Source organism: Giraffa tippelskirchi, chromosome 7, assembly GCF_054371585.1.
Source record: "Giraffa tippelskirchi isolate mGirTip1 chromosome 7, T2T-mGirTip1v1.2.pri, whole genome shotgun sequence".
Classification (NCBI taxonomy): domain Eukaryota; kingdom Metazoa; phylum Chordata; class Mammalia; order Artiodactyla; family Giraffidae; genus Giraffa; species Giraffa tippelskirchi.
Window position 1 is genome coordinate 10,139,040 of NC_137281.1, and position 15,199 is coordinate 10,154,238.

Consider the following 15,199-nt stretch of genomic DNA (forward strand, 5'->3'; position numbering starts at 1 on the left):
TGAGCATTCCTGCCCGAATTTTGGAATCCCCACCCGAAATGCACCACCTGGATCCAATCAGGAGGAAACACTGGGCAACCCAGACCGAGGAAGGCTCTTTCTGCTAGATGACTGGCCTGAACTCATCACTACCCGGCTGCGGAAGACAAAGAACGGCCGAGGAGCTGTTCCAGATGAAAGGAGACTAAAGAGAGAGGACAACCGAACGCAATGAGGGCGCCCGAGGGGACGCTGGGGCAGGAGAAAAAAATAGCTGCCAAGGATATTCTTGGGATGACTGATGAAACCCGAGGACGGGCTGTGGGTTAGAGCTGGGGACTGCTTCAGCGCTGGATTTCCTGAGCGTGATCGTGGACAGAAAATGCCCCATCTCAGGAGATCCCGGCTGTATGCAATCTTCAGGGGGGGAAGGGATGTGGTGTCTACAACTGACTCCCATGTGTTCCATCAGGAACTGTGATGGCAGTGACAGCATGGGTGTATGCAGACACATACATGCAGCACACGTGGCCACAGGCTGGCAATCAGAGCATCTCCTGAAAAGGACCGCTGTCCTCTGTTCTAGTCTGACAACGTCTCTGTTGATCAGCATGTTTCAGAATAAAAAATTCAAAGGGAGAAAAAAAAAGAAACAACCCAACACTACAACTCACCCCACACTTCCCACCCCCTTCCATAGAACTGGCCAGCATCTAACGTGCTATATATTTTGCTTATTATTTTATTTTCTGCCTGGCTCTGTTGCAAGAATGTCAGCATGAGAGAAGGATTTTTTTTTTTTTAAGCGCACCATTCAGTGGTTTTTTAGTATATTCACTGAGCTGTTGCAGTCATCACTCAAATCCGTTTTAGAACATTTTCATTACCCCCAGGAGAAACCCTGTCATCCAACTCCCCTCGCCTCCCCCGTCTTAGGCAACCACTGATCTGCTCTCGATCTCTGTGATTTGCCTGTTCTGGACACTTCATAGGCATGGAATCTACCATGGGGGGCCTTTTGTGACTGGCTTCTCCCACTCAGCCTGTTTTCAGGGATCGCCCAGGGAGCAGCACGTCTCCTTTGTTCACCCCGTGTCTGCAAAACTTAAAATAGAGCCCGACTTGTGGACAGTAAACAACAACTATATACTGAGTGGATGGGTGAATGAGTGGGATTTGAACCCAAGCTTGCCAGCTGCCAAGCCCACTCCTAAACCCCAATGTGGTCCTGCCTGACCCCCGTCCTGCCTTGAGAACTCAGCCCCGTCCCTCCAGGCCTCTGCAGGGGAGGGATTTGGGGGATGGGGACCAGCCTGTGAAGGCGGGAGACGCCCTCCCCGGGGGAGTCAGAGCCCCTGGGACAGCCCCGCCCAGCACCTTGAGGTTGTGCCCGTCGAAGGGCAGGGAGCCGCTGACGAGAGTGTACAGGATGACGCCGAGGCTCCAGATGTCCACCTCCGGCCCGTCGTACTTCTTGCCCTGGAACAGCTCCGGGGCGGCGTACGGGGGGCTCCCGCAGAACGTGTCCAGCTTCGAGCCCAGCGTGAACTCGTTGCTGAAGCCAAAGTCAGCAATCTTGATGTTGGCCTCAGCGTCCAGCAGGAGGTTCTCAGCCTGCCAGGCAAGGAGAGGGCAGAGGGCGGATGTGCGCGGCACCAGAGCCAGCCAACCTGGAGCGGCCACGGCCTCGTCCCCTCTTCCCGTATGACCTCGGGTAGTGACTTTACTTCTCTGGGCCTAGTTTCCTCATCTATATGATAGGGATAATCAAGGTCCCCACCTCACAGGGATGTGTGAGAATTAAGTGAGTTAATCCGTGCAAAAGGCCTCAGATAATATTTCACGTCTGGTAAGTGCTATGTAATGGGCTTCCCTGGTGGGTCAGCAGTAAAGAACCCGCCTGCCAATGCAGGAAACGTGGGTTCCATCCCTGGTCCGGGAAGATCCCCTGGAGAAGGAAATGGCACCTCGCTACAGCATTCTTGGCGGGGAAATCCCCTGGACAGGGAGTCTGGAGGGTTACAGTCCATGGGGTTGCAAAGAGTTGGACACAACTGAGCGACTAAATGACAACAAGCACTATATAATGTTAGCTCTTATTCTCCCACGTGGCCTGCAGGGCTGAAGGTCCTCAGGCAATCCCCTGCCCGTCTCTGAGTCTCAGTTCACCCAGCAGAAAAAAAATGAGGATGGACTGCTCAACACTTATAAAAATGAAAATCATTTTATACAAAACTTATTATGCACCTACTATGCACTGGGCTTTTAGACTATCCTTTATAAAAGTAGCTACATAATGCAGGGCTAAAGTACAGATTCTGGAAGAACCCTAGCTTTGAATCCCAGCTCTACCACTCACTCGCTGTGTGACTTTGGGTAGATTACCAGCCCTCTCTGTGCCTCGGTTTCTGATGTGCAAACTGAAGGTCATTATAGCACCGGCACTGAAAAGTGCTCATCACAGCACATGGGGCAGAGTCAGCACTCAATAAGTACTTTATACGCCATGTATAGGTTTTTGCCTATTTTTGGCGGCAGGTGTTTGTGTATTTGCCATTTCATAGGCGAGGAAACTGAGGCTCAGGGAGGTTACCTCATGCTTCCCTGGGAGCATGAAAGTAGCAGAGTTGGAACCCAGAAGAGGCCTGCCATCTCCACAGCCCGAGTGTGGAAAGAGCCTCCAGCATCCCTCTTCCTCTGGTGTGCTGACTACAGACTGACGCACAAAAAACCTACCCTTCAGAACACTGCCTGCACCTGACCCCTGCCAACCTCTGCCCTTCCCCAACCCGGCGTGTGGGGCTTCCTCCTGGTTTCCCTCCCTCCTGGTGGGACATTTCGGTGCCACCCTTCTGCATCTCTGACCTGACAAAGGGACAGAACCCACAAAGACACACACAAAACCTCAATCTAGGGGCACCTCCATCTTGCTCAGGGGTGACACTCCCCTTCGTGGCATCTGAGGCTCCAGAGTTCAGCCCCATCCTCTTCCGGGTTGTTGCTCCTGGTCAGTCCCCAGGGTGCACTAACCGGATCCCCAAGTCCCCTTTTAGCCACTTCCAGGACCCTCCACCAGAGGGCGTGCCTCCTCCAGGCTGTTCGCAAAGGCTCACTCACACCCCTGCAGGGCCAACTCACGCCTCTGAGGAGCTGCCTCAGAGGGCTGTGTGAGGACTTCAGCAGCACAGAGGCAGTGTTTTGAAACTTCTACAGCAGTTTGACAGTAGAATTTTCTGGGTTTTTTTTGACTCTAATAATAATCATCTTAAAAATCAGGCTTGTATTTTATTTTTTCTTCTATTTTTTGGTCTTACTGAGTGGCATGCAGAGATCTTAGTTCCCTGACCAAGGATTGAACCTGTGCCCCCTGTGGTGGAATCATGGAGTTCTAACCACTGGACCACCAGGGAAGTTCCTTGGGCTTGTATTTTATACATCTCTTTTTCCTTTAATTTTTATTATACTTTACCCAAGTCCCTGTCCACAATGGCTTGGGAACTGAAACCACTCAAACAAACCCAGTATTCTGCGGTGGAAACCTTGAGAAGCAGTTCCTTAAGTACTTAGCCCAGGGCCTGGGACACAGTGGGTGCTCAAGAAATCACCATTATGATAACAGGCAATCTGATTTGGACCAGACACACGTGTCTTTCTCCGGTCTGGGACGAGCATTCCTGAGAAAGGAGGTTCTCTGGGGTGGGAGGTGGTGGGGCAGAGCTGAGTCTCCCGTCCCCACCAGGCACTCACCCTCCCTCTCGAGTTCAAAGATGCCTGTGACTCCAATATCCTGGAGGCCGTGGGACTCTGGGGCTCTAAGATCTCAATTCTCGAAGCTTCCTGAATGTTCTAAAGTCTCCGGAGACTTTGAGTGATGTTCTTTACTGTGTGCGTTCCAGTGACCTTGCCCGGGACACATGTAACTGTCCGAGGCCTTTCGGGGACACTTTGTTTCCTTCCCCTTTGTTCACTCCTCCTGTCCCCGCCCCCACCTGCTCCCCGCTTCAGCTGGCCTTGTTTTTTGCCACAAAAGCCTGGGAAAAAGTCAAGGGGTTCTGGATGCTGAGGGAGGAGCACGAGGAGGAAAGGAAGGGAGATGTGGAGGGTACGGGGTGCCCCGGGGGACTGCAGCGGGGCTGGGGACAAGCAGGGGTCTGTGGGCTGAGCTGGGGGGCTCACCTTCAGGTCCCTGTGTACAATGTTTTTCTGGTGACAGTAGTGCACAGCCGATACAATCTGGAGGGGAGGGGCGAAGAGGGGAGATTGGTTACTCGTGGCCCCCAAAGCACTCAGCCTCCCTCAGAGACCCCATGAACCCAACTACGACTGAGCTCTGGACTCCAGGCCTCCCTAAGCACAGGCCATGATGCTGGGTCCCCACCGAGCCCTAACTCTGACCACTCCCCACTCAGTCACCGCAGGAAATGAAGAGGGAGCTGCACCGACATACACCTCCACCCAGACACCTGGGCATCCTGTACCTAGACACTGGGACACCCTCCTGGCAGGGACACCAGCACCAAGGTAACAGGACTGGCCCCTCCTGACTTTCATGTCAAGAAACACACATGAGAACCTCATACACCCAAACACAGACAGGCAGCCCCAACATACCAAGGCTTGAGCCCCGCGCACCCAGTATAGCTGCGTGCAACAGCTGGACGGTCCCGGATCAACATTCTTGCTCAGGTCTCCACCCACCAAACCCTCTTACATACCCGAGCATCCTCACTGCCACACACCTGGACATCCACACACTCCCTCATTCACCTGAACGTCCTCGCGCCATATACTCTCTGGCCCATCAACCTATATGCCCAGCCATGGGCTCCCTCACACCTCCTTATATACCCGAGCATCCTCACTGCCACACAGCTGAAACCACATGCCCTCTTAGCCACACGCCTGCGCACCCATATATATTGTGTCCTCTTACCCACAAACTGAAGATACCCACACTTGGGGTCCCCTCACCCATACACCCCAGCTACCGCATGCACTTTTACCCAAAGAACTCACACCTATATACCTAGACACCCACACTCCTTTACTTACACACCTCGGCACCCTGGTACCTGCGTGCCCTCTTAGGCACACCTTCACACTCACACACCGGACACTGGCCTACCTGGGCACCTTCATGCTTGGTCCTCTCACCTACCCAGGTAGGTAGATGCACCCCTCCATCTGAATATCCTCATACCTGGGTCTCTGCATGCCCATGGCCACCCAACTGTCGACCTTCACCCCCACCCCATCTTAAGCCACGCCCCCAGGTCTTTCAACAGCCCAGACTCACAATCAGACCCTCATCCCTGCAGACTGGGAGCCCCTCCCAGCCCCGCCTGCAGCCAGGACCCTGACCTGTCGGAACTTGGCTCGAGCCTCCTTCTCCTTCATGCGGCCGTGCGACACGAGGTAGTCAAACACTTCTCCTGCAGGGCAGAGGCCGAGTGGGTCAGGCGGGCATGGGGGGCGCAGAGAGCAGGGCAGGGAGGGGAGGGGAGGGGGCTCACCAGCGCTTGCATATTCCATCACCAGGTACAGCGTCTTCTCCGTCTCAATCACCTCGAAGAGCTTCACTGCAACAGCCGGGGGTGGTGGTAGAGGGGTTAGGCGAGAAGAGACCCCTCACCCTCCACCCGCACTCGGTAACTGCACGTGTGCTGACCACGACACCCCTTACTCAAGAACACTCAATGGCTCCCTACCGATGGCAAGATTTTTCCAAACTCCCTGACCCCACTTGACCACCGTCTCCACTTCCTCACAAAAACGTCAGCTCTGTGAGGCTGGCGATATGTGCCTGTTTTCTTCGCTGCTGGGCCCTAGAGTCTGGCACATGAGCAGCCATTCAGGGAACACTCACTGAGTATATGAACAAAAGGATAAATAAATGCTGTGGCCACATTCAGGCCAGGCTATATCCTGCTTCTTTGGTAAAGACCTCACTCTCTCGGCTCTGACTAATGATAATGACAATGACAATGGATGCTGCTGATGACAATAATCAGAGCGGCTCCCACAACTTAGCTCTGAACTAAGTGTTCTGCATGCATGATCTTATCCAGTCCTCGCAATGACCTTGAAGTAATAAGCCCTCTTATCACCCCCCACTCCAGAGGAGGACACTGAGGCTCAGAGAGGTTGAGTGACTCACCCAAGGTCTCACAGCCAGGGAGCAGGGATATTGCTATGAGAAAACAGGTCTTTCTAACTACTGTAACAGCCAGTTCTCTCCTCCCCCTGATTCTCTTTTCCCAAGTGCCCTGGTTGGTATCCACTGAGCCCACTCCCTTCCCCTCCTCACCGATGTTGGGGTGGTTTAGACCCTTCATGATACGGACTTCTCGGAACAGCTGGAAGAAAGAAAAAGAGAAAGATGAGGGTGGGGGGTTTCAAGGACCCTCTCCCCAACCTTTCCCCTCCCCCTTGCTCCCTCTCCCTGGGTCTCACCTTTTGCAGGCTGCTGGGGTTCAGCTGGGTTTTGTCGATGATCTTGATGGCGACCTGAAGATGGAAGAAAAGGGGACAGGTCAAGGTACCATAGGCCCTCAAGCTGGGAAAGGTTCCCCCGCCCAGACATCTTAGTTATGTCCTTCCTTTGTCCCCTTTCAGAAACAGCCCTCAACCCGGGCCATTCTCAGTGGATGGGGATTGGAGCCTCAGGGCCTTTACACATGCTGTTCTCACCATGTCCAGTGCTACCCTTACTTCTGCAGGGAAATATCCCCTATTCCATTGTGGGGTCTGGGTGGGGCTGCTCCAGGGGCCTGTCCAGAGTGAGGGTGACCGAGACCCTGAGGGGGCCCCTTTGTGAGGGCATCTCAGACCATTCACACTGTGGAACAAGAAATAATAACCAGAGCTCACATTAACCAAGTAGTCACATGAGCCAGGCCCTGGTCTATGTGCTTTACAGATGAGAACTCTTTTTCTTTTGGCCACCTGCCATGTGGGATCTCAGTCCCCCAACCAGGGATTCAACCTGCACCCTCAGCACTGGAAGCACAGACTCAACCACCAGGAAAGCCCCTAAATGAGGACTCTGAATCCTCCCAATAGCCCTATGAGATTATCCTCATTATCACAAATGTGGAAACTGAGGCACAGAGCTGTTCCATAACGTGGCCAAGGTTATACGGCTGGGAAGTTTGTGGGCTGGGGTTTGAACTTATGCAGTTTGACAGAGTCAACCCTTTACACACTTAAAATCTATAGCTAGTTTTGAAAGAGTTTTGGGATAGTCATCATTGGGGAAAAATCAAAATGTTATTGAAGCCTCTTTGTACTTAATCTTGCAGTTGAGCTATGTTTTTATTTTGAATTACACATTAGGGTACAGCACTTCAAAAGTCTTAATCCAGCTTAGGTCTTCGGTTTTCTCAAAGAGTTTTGGGGTTACCCTCAGTCACCCCAGATCCACTGGATTACAGAACTCTTCCCCTGGGAGGCTCTGTTCCCTAAGAAACCCCTGGAGTCATGTTCAAAACCCACATGAGGGGAATAATGTACTTTTTGTGGGGGAAGAGGGTCCCTAAGCTTCCTTTATATTTTCACAAATGGGTTTTTAATCTTGACAAGCACTTTTTATGCCAGTATTCAGATGATCATATGGTTTCTGTCCTTGAATCTGTGAATGTGGCAAATTACATGAATAAATTGTCAATTTGAAAAGAACTGTGCATTCCTCAAATAAACCCAGCTTTGTCACCACACAGCTTTCTTTCATTGATACGTCAGAGTCTATTTGCTAATATTTTGTCAAAGATTTCTGTATCTATATTCACATGTAAGATCGGGCTACAATTTTATGTCTTACCTGGTTTCACTGTCACTGTTGAACAAGCACATAAAATCTGGCAGCGGAACCTTTTTCTCTAGTCTCTGGCAGTACTGGCATAAAACTGGAATGTTTGGTACAATTTGCCCATAAAGCCACTGGGGCCTGGTATCTTTTGTGTGTATGGCATAGACAGTATGAGAGCAGAAGAAACTGCTCCTGTCGCTTTCTCTAAAATTGAAAGAGGTGTACAAGGGTCATAAACACACCCATCATCTCTTTTTTTCCCCCATTAAGTGTGAGTTAGAGACTCCTCCCCATTTCTGCAACACTGTTGCCACACTCAGTATATATATGCCCACCTTAGAAGGCCAGGTGGGGAGGGTGCGTAAACATGAATAAACCTCTTGCGTTCTCAGTCAAGATCACTGGAAGACTCCATTGAACCAAAGTCCACCATTAAAACAGGGAGGTGGCCTAGGTGTAGGGGCTTCCCCGGTGACACTAGGGGTAGAGAACCCGCCTGCCAATGTGGGAGATATAAGAGACATGGGTTCGATCCCTGGGTGGGGAAGATCCCCTGGAGGAGGACATGGCAACCCACTCCAATATTCTTGCCTACAGAATCCCATGGACAGAGGAGCCTGGGGGGTTCCAGTCCATGGGGTTGCAAAGAGTCAGACACGACTGAAGCGACTGAGCATGCACGCACGGCCTAGGTTTAGGTACAAAAGCCACGTGACTTTGAAGAGACCCTGCCGTGGCTTGCCTGTGATCTGACTGAGATAGCCCCACAATTCCAGGGATGCCTGAAACGAGCTCTCTTCTCCTACTTGGGTTGTTCTGGAAAAAACACCTGAGATGTTCTGAGAGTCAGAGATTTACCTGCGGCCACAAAGCCAAGTGAGGGCCACGCCTGACCTCCTCCCACCAAGCACCAGGGCTGCAGGATTCTGCCCCCAGCCCCGCCCCTTCCCTCACTCACCTCCCGGCCAGTAAGGATGTGGCGGGCCAGCTTGACTTTGGCAAAGTTGCCTTTCCCGATGGTCCTCAGCAGGCGGTAGTTGCCCACGTGGGGCTGCTCCTCGGGACAGGAGGCGATGGAGTTCCGGCAGCGGGCGCCCAGGGAACGGCTGGACCAGGACGGGCCCTTGTCCGAGGAGCGGCCGCTGCCCAGGGTGCCATGCTGCGTGGGAGAGAGGGAGCATGAGTGGTGGGCAGTGCCCATTCAACCTGCCAGTGTGCTGGGGCAGTTAACCCCAGCCATGGCCACTGCCCCTCTCAAGGCCCTTTGCAAACCCACGCGAGACAGAGGCCTTTGGTTCCCCTAGCCTTCTCTCCAAAAAGACGTCTCCAAGAACAAAGATGCTGAGGTCCCCCAACTCTTAGGCACTCGGGACCCCAGACATCGGCTGTCTTCTTCTTTACCCCTCCTTGTGATCAGACTACCCCTGCCTCAACTTCCTTTCCTAATCACTGAGACCTCCATCAGCTCCAAGATACTTTATTCTAATGCTGCAGTCCTCAACCCCCACCAGTCTGAACTCAACCCTCTACCCCAACTCGCACTACTCCCAACTTTCCCTCTCTGTCCCCACCCAGCCCCTCAATTCCATGGCAAACCCACGTATCAACATTTCACTCCCAGTTTCCTGCTTCTAATGTTTTCTTCTGATCCTTACTGTCCCCAGTTCTACTCCAAACACTGTAACCAACCACCTTTCATTCCACCCTGACACTGTAGGCCACACTGGTAACCTTCCTCCTGTAGGAAACTTTGTTGTCTCCTCAATCTGTCCCCCACCCCTGCCACCGCCCTGTGAAACACCGCAGCTCCATCGGCACCCCGACCCGCCATCTCCCACGCCACACCACAGTCTGTCCCTGAAGTTCTGTTCCTGCCATCCTGTCCCTCCTGGGCCTCTCCCCTGCAGGTCACCTGCTTGCTCCTGGCTGCCCTGCCCTCACTGTGAGCCTCAGGGACTGTGCCTCCCTTTCAGTGCTGGGGCCCAGGGTGTGGGAGCCAGAGGCCCCAGCCAAGACGGCTCAGCTCAGACCCTGTGCTGTCCCTGAGCCCTTCCCAGGGCTGGGGGATGGGACTCAGGAGGACAGGGAACTGAGGAAGAGAGAAGGCTGGATATGCAACAAAGAGGAGGGCCCAGGGCAGCTCCTGGCAGGGACTCTGCCAGGCCACCTAACAGTGATGAGGACCAACATCTAAAGAGCGCTAGTCATTAAAGCATCATCACCCCCATTTTACAGGTAGGGAAACTGAGGCTCAGGGCTTCCCAGGTGGCTCAGATGGTAAAGAATCTGCCTGCAATGCAGGAGACCTGAGTTCAATCCCTTGGTTGGGAAGATCCCTTGAAGAAGGAAATGGCTACCCATTCCAGTATTCTTCTCTGGATTTTTCTGAGACAGAGGAGCCTGGAGGGCTGCATATAATCCATGGGGCCACAAAGAGTCGACACTACTGAGTAACTAACACTTTCACTTTCAACTGAGGTTCATAGCTGGGACCTGAACCCAGATCGTGTACCCCAGAGTTGATGTCTTCCCCTTTGCTACAACACACTGCCTCACGCTCCTGTCATTTTTATTAAGTAGCCTTTACTATGGGCCAAATCCTGGGCTTTAACGCACCTCATCTGCATTTAATCCCCACAGCAGCCCATTGAGGGCAGCACCAGCACCCCCATATTCCAGAGGAGAAACTGAGGCTTGCAGTGAGATGCTGCCTTGTCAAGGTCACACAGTTCATTCATAAGAAACAGGGAGGTAATGTTCCCCATGAGGGGCAGAAAGACAGCCGCAGTGCTGGAGCCCTAGCCGCGTGCCTGCGGCCCACTGTGCCGTCACCCTGGCCTCCAAGGGGGGCCCAATTACGATCCGCACTCCCTACATGGGGACCCCAGGGCTGAGGCACGATCAGTACCTTGCCCAAGGTCACAGGGCAGAAGCAGAGTGCCTAGGATTTGAACCCGGCTCTGCAGACTCCTGAGACCCCAGCTGTTTCCCACATCCCTCGCTGGGCTGCTCATAACTCCGGGCCTCCTCCCAGGGGAAGGTGGGAAGGGAGTTGGAAATCCTGGCAGATAACGGCTCTGATTCTCACCCAGATGAGGGCTTGGAGAAGAATCCCCATTAGGTGGCACCAGGGGAGCCAACTGGGGCTGGGCTGGCATCCCACTGAAGGCAGCGTGGCTGAGGGACCCCTGCAAGGGGCCGCTGGGGCAGTGGGTGATAAAGCCCCCAGGGGCTGGGGGCGGGAGCTAAAATTGGCCAGCATCACCAGCTGGCCCAGCTCCCTCCCGACCGGCTGGCGCCCCAACACTGGGCCTGTTGCTAGGGAACCTCCAGAGGCTGGGTGGTAGGGGGCCTGGAACTTGGGCATGACCCTACATGGCTGTCGTCATGGTAGGTGGCGTCACGTCCAGGTGGCAAAGGAGGGGGGTATGACCTCAGATTCCAGGAGGAGAGAGGTGACCCTCTACCAGGACTGACAAGCAGGTCTTACAGACTAGAGTTGGGAGGAGAGGGGAGAATTAACCATCCCCGAATTTCCCCACACATCTGAACAAGAGGAGGTGGAAGTGCTTGTATGAACCCTGTTTGCCGGATGAGGAAACTAAGGTTCAGAGAGGTGAGGTCGCTTGCCTGAGGTCACACAGCTAGGGAGGGACAGAAACTAGATGTGAACTTATGCTTCTCCGGATAACCAAAATCATGACAACAATAACAATAATAGCAGCTACAGTAGGCCTGGCCCTCTGCATCTTACTCACATAATCTCTTTGGCTCCTTTTACAACATCCCTAACAGGGAGGTGCTACCATCAATCCCATTCAGAGGTGAAGAAACTGAGGCTCCAAGCAGGGAATGGCCTGCAAGCCCGCACAGCAACCAATGACAGCCCTGCACTGAGGATCCACCGCAATCTGACTCGCACCTACAGTCACAATGCTGCAAACATGTGTGAAACAGGTCCTGTGTGTCAGGCTTTGCCCCTATCATCTTGACTAATCCTCTGAGGAATTCAAGTGATCACCCCCATTTTGCAGGGCAGGAAACTGAGGCTCAGAAGGCGAGAACCAGCTATCTGAGGTCACAGGGCAAAGCGGCTAGCAGAGCCACCACTTGAACCCAGGCCCGTGGGCTCCCTATCATAGCCTGGGGTGACTGAGGGAGCGGTGGTTCTCATTGGAGACTCCAAATTAGAGTCTGGCCCGGAGCATGATGTCCGGTGGTGGCAGTGGTGATGGTGATGAGGGACAGAGCTCTGAGGCAAGATCCTGCGAGATGAAGGGACAGAGACAAAACTCTCTGGTGGGCATCCAGGGTGAGGGTGGCTGGGGATTGGCAGGGAGCTGGCAGAACGCCCTGGGGGGAAAGGGATGAAGAACCCAGCTGGGGAATAGTCTGGCATTGTTTGGTGGGAGAGTCTTTAGAAGCACTGAGAATAATCAGAAATCAGGGAAATGAGGAATGGGGGGATCTCCCTGGGGTTGTTCTGGGCTGTGGTGTAGGGGCAGGGGGACCTGGGAATAGTGGGAAGGGTCCAAGCCATGGGACAATGGAAGTCAGCGGCCAAGGATACCTGAGCCAGGGACCTAGGTCTTGAGGAAACTCCTAGAAGTTAAAGAAGAGGGTTTCTAGGAGCAGTCCCTGGAACCAGAGAAAGGTCTAGGGGCCTGAAATCCTGGGGAAGGGGCTTCCCGGGCAAGCAGTGGATCCAAGGAACAAAGGGTGAGCCTGATGGGGAGGTCAGGGGCCTAGGAACCTGGGGAGAAAGCTCCCAGCGGACAGACCCCAAGAGAAGAGGGCTTAGAGCAGGGCAAGACCAGAAGCTTCAAGCCCAGGAGTCTTCTGGAAGAAAGATCTGGGGCCAGGCCTTGTGAGCTGGGGAAGGGCTCTGACGCTGAGGAGGGGGCTTCCCTGGGAGGCCAGACACCCTGGCAAGGAAGAAGGAGGCCCTGGGGTCAGTGGAAGGGATGGGGGCCTGGAGCTCTAAGGGGTGAGGTAGTATCCTGTGGGGGGGGGGGTCACAGGGTTGGGGGCTTGAGAAGGGGGCTTGCCTGAAGCAGAGGAGTTGATACAGGAAGAATGAGGCCTGGAGTCAGACTGGTTCAGGGCCTAGAAATCCGAGACTGAGCTGAGGGGGCCTGGAAGTTGGAGGCCAAGGCTTCCTGGGAGAGGAAGAGACCAGAGAGGGTCCGGGGGGGATCTGTGGGGATGGGAGGCGCTGAGGATCCAGAGACAGGGCTGCTTGGAAGATGGGGACCAGGCCTTGGAAGTGGAGAGACCTTGAACAAGCTAGAAAGGGCCCTCTGCCCAGGAAAGGTGGAACTGGCTTCCTGTGAGGGGGTGCCCACAAGAGCCGGGAGGATTCCGGAAGGCCGGGAAACTGTGGATGAGAGGAGGGGATCTTGGGGAGCCCGGGACCCAGATCCAGTCGGGGAAGGCCAGGGGCAGAGGCAGCACCGGGCCAGGCCTTCCTGGGTGGGGGAGCGGGGGCCGGGGCTGGGCCTTGGGGTCAGGAGCCCGGCAAATCCAGGAGGGGGCCATCTGTCGGATGCGGGCGGCCTGGAGGGGAAGGGGCTTAAGAACCCGCCGGAGAAGGGAGGGGCTCCTGCAAGGCAGGGGAGGGGGCTTCCTGGAGAGAAGAGACCCGAGCGGAAGCGGTCTGCAGAGGGACAAGTGAGGGGTCCCGCGAGAGGGGCGCCCCCAGGGGTCGGGCTGGGCTGAGGAGTGAGTGGGGGAGGGTCGAGAGGCCTGGAAGTCCGGGCGGAGGGTCGGCAGGCCGGGCCGGGAAAACGAAGGTAGGGGCTTGTGTGGCCAGGGGCACAGCAAGGCGAGGGGTTCGGCGGACAGACCCAGCCGGGGCTCCCCAAGGGGCCGGGCCCCACTCACCGTGTCCGAGTTCCGATCGTTGCCCGGGGCCAGCGCCGTCCGCGAAGACATCTTCTCCGAGTTCCGGGGGACTGGGCGGCCGGGTCGGGGGGGGCGGGGGTCCCGGAGTCCCCTGTCTTCCCCTCCCCCCCCCCGCCGGCCTGGGGACGCGAGCTTAAAAGCTGGGCGCCGCGGACACCCGGGTTCGCGCCGTAGGAGAGGGGGCAGGGCGAGGGAGGGAAGGGGATGCCGAGGGTCCTAGTGGCCCCGAACGGCGGGGGCCCGGGGCGCCATGGGGGCGGCGGGCAGGCGGGAGGGCGGGGGCCGGGGAGGGGGCGCGGAGCCGGCCCGGGCGGCGGCAGAGGGAGGCGGCGGAGGGGCCGGGGAGGAAGGGACGTCAGGGGGCGGGGTGCGAGGGGCGGGGCCGCCTAGACCCCGCCCCCTGCCGCCGGCACTTAAAGGCGCAGGCCGGGGCCGGCCGGGCGTCCTGGGGGCGGAGGCAGGTCTGGGCGCGTCAGCTCGGAGCAGGTTCTCACCGGAGAGCTGAGCCTCACCGGAAGAGAAGTGAGAAACGCCGAGGCACGGCGCCAGAGACGCAGAGAAAGATACTGAGAGGCGCAGAGACGGGGAGGCTCAGGAAGAGAGAGACAAAGAGACACAAAGAGATAGAGAGACAGGGGTAGGGAGAAACACAGAGACACAAAGAGATGAACAGGCAGCCAGACGATGGAGCCGCCAAAAGACAGCAAGGCAGAACGAGGGAGAAACGCTGGGAGAGACACATACAGAGACACAGGGTGAGAGGCGCAGAGACACAGAGAGCGACAGAGACTGATCGATCCACGCACAGAGACAGAAGGAGGGACGGAGGTGCAGACATCCGAGAAGAGAATGGAGACAAAGAGACAGAACTGACAGAGAAGCCCCCAAAGGCAACAACCAGGCCGGCGACGCTTCCACGTTCTCCCTCCCAGCCCCGCCTTCTCCCCAGTCCAGGAAGCTCTGGGGACCTCGGGCTAAGGATGCTTGGGGGGACGGTGTCTGGGCGGAGCCACTGAGGAAGGGTGACCAACCTCTCTAGCAATGCTGCCTCCCACCTCCCAGGAAACTCCAGACCCCAAGGTTGTGGGTTGCAGTCTCCTTTCCTTTGCACCCCAGTTGGGGTCCCAGGACTCGCTGCAGCTCTGGAACTCAGGACAGGCACTGGCTCTTTCTGGGCCTCAGTTTCACACTTCTATAAAGGGAGGGGGAGGGTCTGCATGTTGCCTTCCTAGCGGGGCTGAAGTAGGTGCAAAAGAACCCAATGGAAGTATTCTCCTACTAGGCAAACTGAGACCAGAGAGGTCAAGGGCTTTGCTGAGATCACACAGTGCCGTGGGGACCACGCGTCCGCTCTAGACCTGGGTGGAATGAAAGGAAGAGGGACACTGTCCTGGCCTTGGATTCAGCCCTTGCATGGGATCGATGTCTGTTTGAACGTCTTTCTGAACCTCAGTTTCCCTTTCTAAAAAACTGGTTTGACGATAACAGCAACCTGCTGGAGCCAGCTTA

General features: G+C 55.4%; 1 protein-coding gene across 3 annotated transcripts in view; it reads right to left on the reverse strand.

Annotated features, from left to right (window-relative positions):
• MARK4 (microtubule affinity regulating kinase 4) overlaps window positions 1–14,008 on the reverse strand; it is a 29,864-nt gene extending 15,856 nt beyond the window's left edge. For 2 of the 3 annotated variants that reach the window (XM_081515765.1, XM_081515767.1), the window contains exons 1-8: window positions 13,670–14,008; window positions 8,745–8,945; window positions 6,433–6,486; window positions 6,287–6,335; window positions 5,493–5,558; window positions 5,341–5,411; window positions 4,156–4,212; window positions 1,357–1,593 (exon numbers count right to left, since the gene is read on the reverse strand). In XM_081515765.1, the coding sequence (XP_081371891.1) occupies window positions 1,357–1,593; window positions 4,156–4,212; window positions 5,341–5,411; window positions 5,493–5,558; window positions 6,287–6,335; window positions 6,433–6,486; window positions 8,745–8,945; window positions 13,670–13,720 (786 nt within the window). In that variant the 5' untranslated portion in view covers window positions 13,721–14,008. The remainder of the gene's footprint in view (window positions 1–1,356; window positions 1,594–4,155; window positions 4,213–5,340; window positions 5,412–5,492; window positions 5,559–6,286; window positions 6,336–6,432; window positions 6,487–8,744; window positions 8,946–13,669) is intronic. The other variant, XM_081515768.1, reaches the window with a different exon arrangement.
• Between the last annotated feature and the right edge of the window lie 1,191 nt (window positions 14,009–15,199).